This window comes from Castor canadensis, chromosome 2 (assembly GCF_047511655.1).
Source record: "Castor canadensis chromosome 2, mCasCan1.hap1v2, whole genome shotgun sequence".
NCBI classification, from domain to species: Eukaryota; Metazoa; Chordata; class Mammalia; order Rodentia; family Castoridae; genus Castor; species Castor canadensis.
In genome coordinates, this window is record NC_133387.1 from 14,195,446 (window position 1) to 14,207,998 (window position 12,553).

The window sequence follows — 12,553 nt, forward strand, 5'->3', positions numbered from 1 at the left end:
GTGTTATCATTCCCAAGCAAATGGATGGAACTAGAGAACATCATTCTGAGTGAGGTTAGCCTGGCTTTCCAAAAGACCAAAAATCATATGTTCTCCCTCATATGCAGACATTAGATCAAAGGCAAACACAACAAGGTGATTGAACTTTGATCACAAGATAAAAGTGAGACCCCACAAGAGAGAGATGAGGATGGGTAAGACACCCAAAAAGCTAGATAACATTTGTTGCCCTCGATGCAGAGAAACTAATGCAGATATTTTAAAGCGACTGAGGCCAATAGGAGAAGGGAACCAGGAACTAGAGAAAAGGTTAGTTCGAGAAGAATTAATTTAGAAGGTAACACACATGCACAGGAAAGCAATGTAAGTCAACTCCCTGTATAGCTATCCTTATCTCAACTAGCAAAAACCCTTGTTCCTTCCTATTATTGCTTCTACTCTCTCTTCAACAAAATTAGAGATAAGGGCAAAATAGTTTCTGCCTGGTAGCGAGGGGGTAAAGGGGGAGAGGGAAGGGGTGGGGGGAGGGGTAAAGGAGGGGACAGGGAGAAGCGGGGAGAAATGACCCAAACATTGTATGCACATATGAATAAAAGAAAAAAAATTTTTTAATTAAAATAAATAAATAAAAATGGCAATAGTCTACAGGAGGAACTCTATATACAGTTAATTGTGTGGAAGATATTGCTATTCCAAGGCACAACAAAGAATGATATGAGGGTTTATTTAATTTAAAAAAACTTAGCTTCTAAAAGTGAAGGGAAAAGAAGAAAACCAGAAGAAAAGCTATTAATTATTAATAGGCTACCTTCATTAAAACTACATAAAGAGAAGTTACCAAATATCTTCGTGACCAATATCATTTTATAGCCAAGCCTGACTATTATTAGCTTTTGTGACAATTAATAGCACCTATTAGTTGGGTGTTGTCACCAAAACCTGTTACTACTGATCTACTAAATTCTCTTACCCACTCATACAAAATTTTCCCACATAAATTTCTCATTCTTTGTTACATATTACAAAGAAGCGTACTTTACCCATATTTGGCTTTGAACAAAATAAAATCCTTTATTTGTAAAGATTCTAGTCCTTTAAAATGTACATAGAGAAAAGGATTTGGGTAAAATATGCTAAAATCACAGGAAACAAGCCAAATTCTGCTAAAAACCAAGAAAAATGGTGATATCCAGAAAATTAAAACCAATCAGAATCAGCCACAAGAAAGGACAAACAGATTCAGAGAACAGACACATCAAATTTTCCTTGACCCCTTTCCTCCAGTGCTTTCATTTCACAAGTTAATAAACAGCTCAGGAATGTCCACGTTATATATAGTCTTATTTCTAACCTCCTCATATAATAATGGAGCCATTTATTTAATAAATACAGTATCAGGTAAAGACATTGCCTCCATTCAGAAAACTCATTAGGAATGGAGTGACACTTGCTTAAAGGGGCAGGGAAGTCTTTTAGGAGAAGCATAATATAACCTGGGGAGTACTGTTGAAATCCAGGCATATCTTCTCGTAAGCTGTTACTTCAACTCAGTCAAAGTTTATTCCTTTCTAGGTGTAGGCAGAGTTCCTGGGATCCTTTACCAGTAATCCTTGGTGAGAAATTGGCAATGACTTCTGAGCCTTTGGGACAAGCCAAAGATGTTTCCTTTTCTCCTTTCAATCCAAAGGACCATGTTTTCTCATTTTGCATCAGAAAACATGAGAATTAAGTAAGTTGTCAGTAGGTGGCATTAGGAATGTAACACCAGAAGAAATAGATACCAATTATTGTACCTGAGACCACTGCTAATAAGAAGCCTTAGTAGCTTTATGATCTTGACTACAGATGCTAAATTAGAGTCGCTTTTGAAATCTTTGGGTTTTTCTAAGAGGTCTGCATCTTTATCTAAAGGCTTTATGGCTGATGTGAAATGAGTTCTTATGGGGAAGATTCCCCACAGGTAAAACTTGAAGACTTCCTACTCTTATTCCCCACCAGACGTTTTGTGTTTGTTGATTCTGTGTGGGTCCCAGAGACCCCAGGGTCACCATGGTGGATGTCTACCTGGGGGCCTCGGGCCTGCTGGACTTCTCTCAGTTCCCTAGGATGAAAGGGGAAAGCATATGTTACTTGTTCCTCCAATTAATGGTAGTATTTATGATCACAATATATAGATTTCTCCTTTTATTTCAGTTTTACAGAAATAAGTCTGAACTATATGCAAAACAAAATTCAATTCTATGGTTATGATTGTCATTGAAAATGTTGACACATACAAGCCATGGCACAAAGTAGATTGAATTTCTCAAATCCTACTAACTGGAGCATAAATTGTCTTTAAAATTAAAAAATGAACAACTCTTCAGGCTACATGTGAAAGCTATGCCCCCACAGCTTTCAACACAGCTTTCAACAAACAGTCCGTGGGTAAAATCTGGCCTGCCTCCTTTTTTTATATATATAAAAAACTGTTATTGCAGCCACTCATTTATGTATGTTCATATAACATATATACATTATACAACATATATATAAAATCAATGACTGATTTTACAGAACAGCAGGGCTGAGTCATTACAGCAGAGATCATATGGCCTGCATAGCATAAAATATTTACTAGCTAGCCCTTTTCAAAAAAAGTTTACCATTCACTGGTCTAAACAGCTTCAAGATACCATCCGCCCCATCACTAGTACTGGCTGATGATAGTCACTTGTACCTCCAGAGCCAGCTTCACATAATACACCACATCTTAAGAGTCATTCATAGTCTTGTGAAAAATGTATATGAATAAAGTACTTTGTACTATGCTTCTTATCTGGTACAATGAAACTCAAAACTACAGTAGAAAAGTAGTAACAGTCTGCTGGGAATAATTACCTGACTAAAGGCTGAGAGTCTGCAACTTATAACCAAGAAACTATTTCAGAGGCATTTTAAAATTTCAAGTTTATCTTTCCAAAATGGATTTTGTGTCCAGGAGAAGTTGGACTTCTAACTTTATTTCAGTCAAGGACTATCTTTCATTTTCTTCTTTCTTGTTTTCAACAGCACATGGTGTAACAATTCCTTCAGAATTATTTCTCAAACATCATGCCTGACATCTTCCCCAACTTTACCCTATCTAATTAATTCTCACTTGTTTAATGAAGGAGTATATCAATAAATGAACATAGGCCTACATAAATAAGAAATCAAGTTGCTTTCTTTCCTCAGAAAAATACCACTTGCCTTCAGTATGTATCAGGACAGGATGTCTGTCTACCTGTCCCTGAAACTTAGTGGGTTCCTAAAATAGGTCTCTATTTACCTTATCTAGGTTATCATACAATAGGTAATCACCACCAGTTGCTTTGATACCTGCTGTCCCTCAGAATCTTAAGTCTTCTTTACCAATGGTATTCCTTTGTGTTCTTCCTTCCTGCTTCCTTTACATTACCTGGAATTTCCTCATAAGCTACTAGTCACAGAGCTGCCCAGACTCATGCTACAAAAAACCTTGTGTTGCCAGTCTCCTTGTGGGCAGAATATATACAAATTTAAATCCAGAGAGACACACCAGACCAATTGTACCAGTGTAAATGGTTTGAAATAGATTCTTTCTTGACTCCGACACGCCAAATATACCTTTCCAGTGTGGCTATCTTAAACTTTTCCATGTTCAGCTGCTGCTGGAGCTCCTCTGTTTTCCCCAGGAAGGGCCGAAGAACTTGACTTCTGGCCAGAGCTGTTGCAGAAGGTCTGTCTTCTGGATCAGGGTGGATCATGTTCTAACAATACAGGACCAAAAGAAAGGAAACAGAAGCTTTCCTATCGGGAAAATCTCCCCACTCAAGTCAACTCCAACCCACCTTCTGCTGGTAGATTTTATGAAACCCTGCTTCTCCTTTCTGCAAAGGCAGGAAGAAATGAAAACTTTGCTCCACATTGGACAGAAGGATCATCCATGTCTGGTAACATCAGTTGTCTGCACCTTTGACTTGACTTGTCTTTAAGTGTCATATTTGAAAGCTGGCTGGCTGATTAGTCTAATGCTTTAATTTTAAAGTGGAAAAAAAAAGGCATTTCTCAAAAGGCCACTACATTAAAAAGTGACTTGTCTAAGTTAGTGGAAGGGCCAGCTCCAAAGTCAGATTTGCCCAAGTCTTAGTTCAGCTTACTTTCTATTATATCATGCTCCTTTGTCACTTAATAGTGACTGTATGAAAGCCAGCATAGTAGCTCATGTCTGTAATCTCAGCTTCTTGGGAGGCAAAGACAGGAGGATCACAAGTTTGAGGCCAGCCTGGGGAAAAGTTATCAAGACTCTGTACCAAAACCAAAACACAAACAAAAGGGCTGTGGGAATAGCCCAAGTGGTAGAGCACTGTCTAGCATGCATGAGGCCCTGAGTCCAATTCCTAGTACTATTAAAAAAAATTGCTCACTATGACAGTATTCCTAGACCATTTATCTGAATGTAGAGGATGTCTATAACCTAAGATGATTTTAATATAGTAGAATACACACACACACACACACACACACACACAATCAGTTAACATATAATGAAGAAAACACTGAACCTAACATTTGGGGACCAAGTTCAGAGCAAGTTCCACCATTTACTTTGTAAACTTTGCTGAAGCTCAGTTCCCTTACCTGAAATTTGAGATGATGATAATCTCCTTTTGGGATTGTTAGGAAAATTAAATAAATTAATATAAATTTACTACATTACCTAGTACAGGGCTAGCATTTAGGCCTTCAGTAAGTATGAACTAAATTTAATAACCCTTTACACATAGTGACAGATTTTTAGGCTATGAAGAAAAGACTACAGTAAGGAGGGATTTGCCTCCTTTCAGGAAAGCAAAAAGTCAGGAAGAAGGAAAGATTTGTAACATTAAAGTTTGCCAGTAAACTGAAACCCAAATCTAATATCCAAGGCAGTGGATATTTCTAAGGGATCCTAACTGATCCTGTTTCCTAAGCCATGAAGTAAGTCAAAAATATATCTTGTTTTCTTGGTATGACTCTAAACTTCTTGACAGTGTAGTGTTTCTTGTTTTGTTTTGTTTTTCTTGTTTTATGGTGTTGAAGAATGAACCCAGGGCCTTGTGTATGTGAGGCAAATACTCTCTATCTCTTGAGCTGTGCCCCAGCTCAACTCTGTTTTTTGTATCTCTCAAATAATATCATTTGGTTATCCCTATACATACTTGGGTATCATTAAGCACATGTCACACATAGATTTTTGAATTGAATTGACAATCTACCTTCTTTTCCCAAAAGCTCAAATTGGTGGGTATTGTCAATTACTGATAAAGTAGCTTATATTTTTTAAAATTCACTTGAAATAATTTTAGTAATATCATCACTATTGAAACCCAGAAGTAGTAAGAGAAAGGCCAGGTTTGATTTTAAGAGTTAACCAGTTATTTACTGCAAATACCAGAATCAAAGAGCCTCTCTGAGCCTTGAGTTCTCTCCAGTGCAGAATGAGATAATAATCCTTTACAGGATTATTAGGAAGAACAAATGAAGAAATGTTCCTAATAGGATTTTTTTTAAGTAAACATGAAAGGTTATGCTCCTAAGAAGCTTTCAATCTGTCCTGCATCTTTTCTGGGCTTCCTAGATCCTTTTTACTTCTGTTAAAGGCACTACCAAATTTTTCACACACACAAACCCCCTTTCCACTAAAAAAAAATAGACATTTCATCTTCTCTTCATCTCATGAGAGATGTCACCTTGAGCAAATTGTAAAAGTCTTCTGAGAGTTCCTGGGGAATATCCGGAAAGTTACCCTTGCGGATATTGTGCCACTTATCACCATTGGCAGGTAACGACTCTGCTCCTGCAGCCACTGCAATTGTTAATCCCAAGGCAAATATGTCTGCTTTGGGAAGGTGTCGATAGTCCTGCAAAACAGAAGACAGGAAGCCAGTTAAGACTAAAATGCAACTGGTAAGAGAGGTTCATTTGAATACATATGAGCTCTACATACTATGAGTAAAGTTACATTTACATAGTTCGTGGCTTATTTCTAGAGGAACATAAACATACCTTATTAACAATACTGTGCCCTGAAAAGCCCAAGGCAGAATCTTAGCACTGTTTTGCTCTGTCAGGCACAAAGAGGCTTAGCACATAAATTAGCTGATCACCAGAAGGAAAGACTTATTTTTTCCTGATTATCAGCCAGGAGGAGGTTATATTCTTCCTAGGTCAAACACACCAGACACCTCAGAAGATAGGCAATGACTAAAGGTCATTTTAGTGACCAGGTGGTGCTACCAGAAGGATAAAGGTGGGTTAGACCAATATAGCATGAGAAGGAGGCTTCCTTCCTAATAGGAAGGAAGGCAATCCATAAGGTTACAAATGCTAAGAAATGCTAGAAACAGTGAAGGACCTTTAGAAAGAACAGTATCAATATTGATTATTCCTTGATCTAGCCAGCTTTCCCAGGCTTTTGGAAGAGTTTATCTTTGGTTTCCATTCTGAATGGGAAAAGAGATGTTATACTTTAAATTATAAAATGTGTACTCTTCATTTTTGTACTTTAAGACTCCCTTTGCAAGTCAAGGGGCCAAGGATTATAAAATACCCTCCACACCTGTAGTCCCAGCTACTTGGAAAGCTGAGGCAGGAGGATTGTGAGCTTGAGGCCAGCCTGATTAACACAATGAGACTCTCAAAAAATAAAATAAAACATTAAGTTATAAGACTGGGCACAGTGGTACATTGCTATAATCCCAGATACTTGAGAAATGGAGATAGGAGGATTACAGTTCAAGGCCTGCAAAAGCAAAAAGTTAGAGAGATCCTATCTTAAAGAATAAGCCAAGTGTAGAGGTGAATGTCTGTGATCCCTGCTTCTCAGGAGGCAGAGAGAGGAGGATCACTTGGGAGGTGGAGATCTGAGGCCAGCCAAGACAAAAGTGCAAGACCTTTCTGAAAAGCAAACTAAAGTGAAAAGGGCTAGGGGCATAGCTCAATTGGTAGAGCACTTGCTTAACAAGCATGAGGCCCTGAGTTCAAAACCACAGTACTGTCCAAAAAATAAAATGCTTGCTATTTTCCCCAACTGTACCTCTTGTAAAATCTCATTAGCCAGGAAGCAACTATCTCCTTCTTCTACTTTGGGTTTGCTTATTGATGTCACATGGCCCAGGTCACCTTAAAAAAAAAAATAGAAAGAAAATAGAGCTTTAAAAAATTATGTTTTTAAATGTTTCACTCACATGTATGAAAATAGAGTAATGAACCCCATTAAAATTGTTTAAAAATGGGGGGGATAAGAAAGTAATAGAGAAGGGTGAATTTGAGCAAAGTATATTATAAGTATGGAAAAGCACAATGAAACCCCTTTGTACAATTAATATATACTAATAAAAAGTATGTCTTTGTTAGAGCTACAATAAATGGAATCATGATTTAGGATAATAGCATACTGATAAGAGTGTAAGGCAGATTCACCAATTTTATATATCACACTGGCAGACAGAAACCAATCAGCTTCATTTTCAACCTCTTCTGGGCCTTCAGGAGAGTCACTTTGCATCTTATGACAAATGAAGATGTTACCTGAAAAACACAAAAAGTAATGGTTCTTGAACTTTTGCACCCCAAAGATTCTTTTCTGGATCTGATATTTCAGCATCTCTACTTTCTTCTTCTGGGTGATTACAGCAAGACTACCAACCTCTTTTTCCCATACGAATCACATTGGTACACCCAGTGATTCGTAATGGCTATTTAAGTTAAGCTTACTTCATACATTCCCACCTCATTTATGTCAAAATAAATAAAAACCACAAAATAATAACTTGTCATTAAGTTTCACATAAAAGAGGATAAAACCATTCAGTTCTGAGCACTTTGATCAGTGCTAAATTAGAAAATATAAGCCCAATCAGAAGGTAGCCAACATGCTGTCACTTATCTATGACATAAATTAAATAGATATTTTTATAATTGCTCTCTATATGAGAGTCTTTTTCCTTTCTGTACACTGTGACCAAGGGGGAAATGTTTAAAGCTGTTTAACAGCATTTTTCTAGGGAAGACAAATGAAAGAAAGGAATTCTGCCAACAAACACTGTCTTTGGCACTTTTTTCCTGGTAATACTGGTGATTGAACACAGGCCTCATGCTTATTAGGCAGGTGCTCTGCCATTTGAACCATGCCCTCAGCCCTTTTTTTCACTTATTTTTCAGGTAGGGTCATGTGATTTTGCCCAGGGACAGCCTCAGACCATGATCCTTCTACCTACAGCCTCCCCCATAACTGGGATCACAGGCATGCCACCACACTTGAGTTGGTGATTGAGATGGAATCTTGCTAACATTCCCTTGCACTGGCCTCAAATCACAATCCTCCCCCAACTCCTCCTCCAGAGTATCTGGGATTATAAGCATGAGCCACCATGCCCAGCCTATCATTGACACTTGGTAGACACATAGACACAGATTTTGATGATGGTATGGAAAGGACAAAATATGACAGAAAGAATAGAAGGAAGCATACTGACTAGGTTTGATGTCCAGGTGTACCATGCCAGCATTGTGGATGTATTTAAGCCCTAGGGAAATCTGAAGAAGGATGTCTTTGAGTTTAGGTTCTTGGAAATGATTGCCAGACTTAGCATTTTCTGATATAGAAGCTTGCAAGCTCCCACCTATGGAAAAAATAGAGAATAACCTCACAGAATGAGAAAATAGGTATGACTGTTATAGTTGAAAACATAGTAAATATAGTAAAAATTCCTCATGAAAAACATCAATCTAACAAATCTAAATTAGTTCAAGTCTCAGTGCAAAGCATAATAACATCTGTCCCATGTCTATACCATAGGTGTTAGAAAGAATTACAGGGCTTTTAAAGAGGAAAATAAAATTCCAGTATCTCACATATCTAATATGTGGCCTCACTGCCTCAAGAATGTGCCAACTAACATTAAAATTTTACCTAATTATTATCCAGAAGGCAAATCAAACTTAGTCATATCTGTACTATGGTGTCGATGATTAATCTCCTATCAGTGTCAGGCTATTAATAATTTCAATGTGGTCGGTCCTAATTCCATTAAAGATATATCATAAAATTAGAACATTTAGTAGTTGCTGACCTAAGGAAAATCTAAAAGCTTTCTATATACCTGCATTCTATTTGTGCCACAGAATTTATAGATCAGTCATAGACTATCTTGATTTATCTTTGTTATCAATAAAAAATAAGAACTGAGTGCATATAATTACCTGATCTTAGACACCCATCCTAAGGTATTAGAATGCATCTGAATTCTTTATTTCATTGGTTAGCATTCATTAGCAAGTTCTTTAAATTAGAGTCCTAGCTCCTATTGGCAGTTACAAAGCCTGCCTATAGCTCTATCCATCAATATGTGTAAAAACAATAGGATCAGAAATGAGAATGAAATTTTTGAGGAAATATGTACTTGAAAGAATTCTGTGTGAAACTGAATTTAGAGACTGATCTGTCATGCTAAAATCAAGTTCGAAGGCAACAGAATTCAACTTCTTTGAAGAAACACAAGACTACAGTAATCATTTTTATTTCTCTAAGCATCTTTTTAGAACATTTATGTACTCTGGATGACTTATTAATTAGAAAGTAAGGAAAGAGAACATTTTGGATTTTGTTAAAAAAATGAAGTCACTCTGAGACTAAGTTTGTAGATGAGGTCATGACATGTTGTTGACAAGGAGGAAGGAGGCTGCATCCATTAGAACTCTACTGGTCTCTACTAAACTAGTTCATACTCTTTTTCCTAAAACCTATTATTATGTAACAAATATTTTCTGAATTAATGTTTATCCTGGCAACAAAGGAAATGAATCAAAGACTCCTTAAAAGTGGGGAAGGAAAGAAACTTCTTGGGGTATTTAGGGATCCTTTAATGTGTTCTTCTAGATAATAAGCAAGATGTTTCTAATCCACTCAAGAGCAACTGTTATTTAGTAAGAGCAAGCAGAACAGCATCGTTACCACACTTCAATACTTATAAGCTCTGTAAGCAGATTTAAGTTAGCCAAGTAATAATTAACAACAGCACAAGTTATTGAAAAGAACTCATTTATGCAGAGGTGTTAAAATATCCTTATTTTGCTACAGCTAAAGCTGATTGCCCCATATTGAAGAACATAATCAACTGTTCTTTATTAAATAGTGTCAACAAGGACGTATTGTTTACAGACATAGTAACACTGAATGAACTGTGAGCATCATCCGTACTTTTAACCACTCACAGTGCAGCTGCAACTCCACAACCCAGGTTTCACCTGGAGATGGCTTCTTTAATTGCAAGTAGGCTGAAGGTAACAAAAGCCAGCTCCTGGGAGCTCTTCTGAAGCCTTCTTTGTGAGGTGGGGCACTGAGTCACTCCCTTATGATAAAGTAATTATACCTTATCCTTTGGCAGAAAGGGGGAAAAAACTTTAAATTATTTTTATGTTTTTAATCTCTGCTAATGAGAATCTAACAGATATCAAAACAAAAAGCAAAAGACTTCTAACAATAAAATATGAAAGCAGATCAATTCGATAATGTTCACGCATCTGTAGTCTCACAATCTTCATTTTATGGTGTTGGCCTATAAAACAAGCATATTTTTCTACTGGAAAATTGTTCATTGTTTGATGGAAAAATGGATCCAGTATTCGTGATGTTCCACAGAGGATGCGGACTCCTGGATATCACATCATTCAAACAAGTATAAGAACCATCATTCTAGGGCTTTCTGGAACCTCAATGGCAAAAGATGTCTTGAGAAAACACTGCCTTTTGGGAGACAGTAATAGTCTAATACTGAATAAGTTAGAATCCTGGGGACTGTGGAATCTACTGCAGATTCTTTAGAACTGACCCAGAGATGACTTACAGAGTGCTTGGCAAGGTTTGGGAGAAGAAGGAAACACTTTATTGGTTCAGGGATCAGAAGGGACAATAGGGGAAATTAGATGGTTACTAGTCTCCAATAGTTATCTAATCTATAATCTGATTTGTCTAAATAATAATCTAAATTAAAAATAATATCTGTACATGTTCCAACCTAACTTCTGTGATTAGACTGGGAAGAAGACTGGCCAGTAGGGAGGCAGGGTATAAGGACGAAAAGGTAAGAAGAAGGGAGAGGTAGGCAATGGAGGGGAGGAGGGAGTAGAAGCAATGAGACCTTGGAAAGTCTCAGTGTGTTCTGTTACATTTTGCAGCAGCAAAGTTACATTTCAATTAGCAAATACTCAGTGAATGTAGTGGACCAACATGATGAAGAAACAGGTTCCTATAACCTACCACATCTAATCTGAAATCCACTGCCTGGCTTTCAAGGCCCCCTCTAGCTTCCTAACCCTTTTACCTTCTAGCCTCATTTCCTACTACAAGGGTTACTTCAATCATGTGAAGTCTGTTACTGGGTACTAGATCAGATCCACTTCCAATTCTATGTCATTGGCCTGCATGTTTTTCCGTTGGATTTCCTAAACTCTAGTAATTCTTCTGAAAGTCTTACCTCCCTTCTCAGGCTACACCAGTAGCAATTCTTATTGAGTTTTTACTATGTATCTTTTACTATGTACCAGGTATTGATGCTGTATTAACAACTTGGCATATATTGTTGGATAATTTTCAAATTACTCCTTTTAGTTAAGTATTAAAATTCCTTCACTCATTGATATTAAAAAACATCCCAGCAATTATACAACTAGTAAATGGCAGAGCTGGACTTTGAACCCAGGTCTGCCAGACTTTAAAGCCCAGACCCTTTCTAGCACTCTCACATTCATCTTCTCTGACTGCTTGTTTATGCATTTTTGTACCAGCTAGCTTTGCACAAAATTGTCTCATGTAGACATTCTAACAGGAGTGGAGTAAATCTCCTTGAAGACAAGAATTTATCTTATCTCACTCTAGCATATTTCTCTCTAGAGCTTACCACAGTGTCAAGCCTATAGAAGTGATACCTACATGAATTCAAAGATGATTGTTAGTAGGAACAATCACTCTGTCTTATTCCTTTTAAAATTTTTGAAATGTTTACATTGCCACCAAATCAAATTAAAAATAAGTTTTCCTTTGTGAATTTTTGTTATTTGATATTATCGTTGTTGACAAAAAGTTATGGAAAAATACAACCAATATTATGAAAAACAGGTCACACTAAGGGGAGGTCACTAATAAGAGATGGAGGGTTAAAAAAGGGGTAAATTAAGAAGGTGAATATGGTTGACATACTTCCTATAGAAGAATGAATATATACATTTTTTAAACCTGTTGAAATCACTGTAAGAAGGAGACCAAGGCAGAAAGGAGAAAAATAAAGGAGATGAACTAATTCAGGTTGTAATACATGTATACATGGTAATGTCACAACAAAAGACCCTGTATAGATATGTTAAACAAACAATATGTCTTTTTTTCAAAAACAGACAGGTCCTATGTGGCAAGTTGGTACCAGTGGGAGGGAGGGAGATAAAAGAGTATAGAAAGATGAATATAGTCAGAATATTATGTAGTCATGTGTATAAATGGAAAAATGAGACCTGT

The 12,553-nt window shown here is 37.0% G+C and overlaps 1 protein-coding gene across 1 annotated transcript in view; it reads right to left on the reverse strand.

The window, feature by feature from the left end:
• Positions 1-639: 639 nt before the first annotated feature.
• The window catches only part of Wee2 (WEE2 oocyte meiosis inhibiting kinase), a 30,275-nt gene continuing 18,361 nt past the window's right edge, over positions 640-12,553 (reverse strand). Inside the window, exons 6-11 of the mRNA XM_020183575.2 lie at positions 8,520-8,666; positions 7,465-7,572; positions 7,079-7,164; positions 5,733-5,903; positions 3,628-3,770; positions 640-2,101 (exon numbers count right to left, since the gene is read on the reverse strand). Of these exons, the coding sequence (XP_020039164.1) occupies positions 1,939-2,101; positions 3,628-3,770; positions 5,733-5,903; positions 7,079-7,164; positions 7,465-7,572; positions 8,520-8,666 (818 nt within the window). The 3' untranslated portion in view covers positions 640-1,938. The remainder of the gene's footprint in view (positions 2,102-3,627; positions 3,771-5,732; positions 5,904-7,078; positions 7,165-7,464; positions 7,573-8,519; positions 8,667-12,553) is intronic.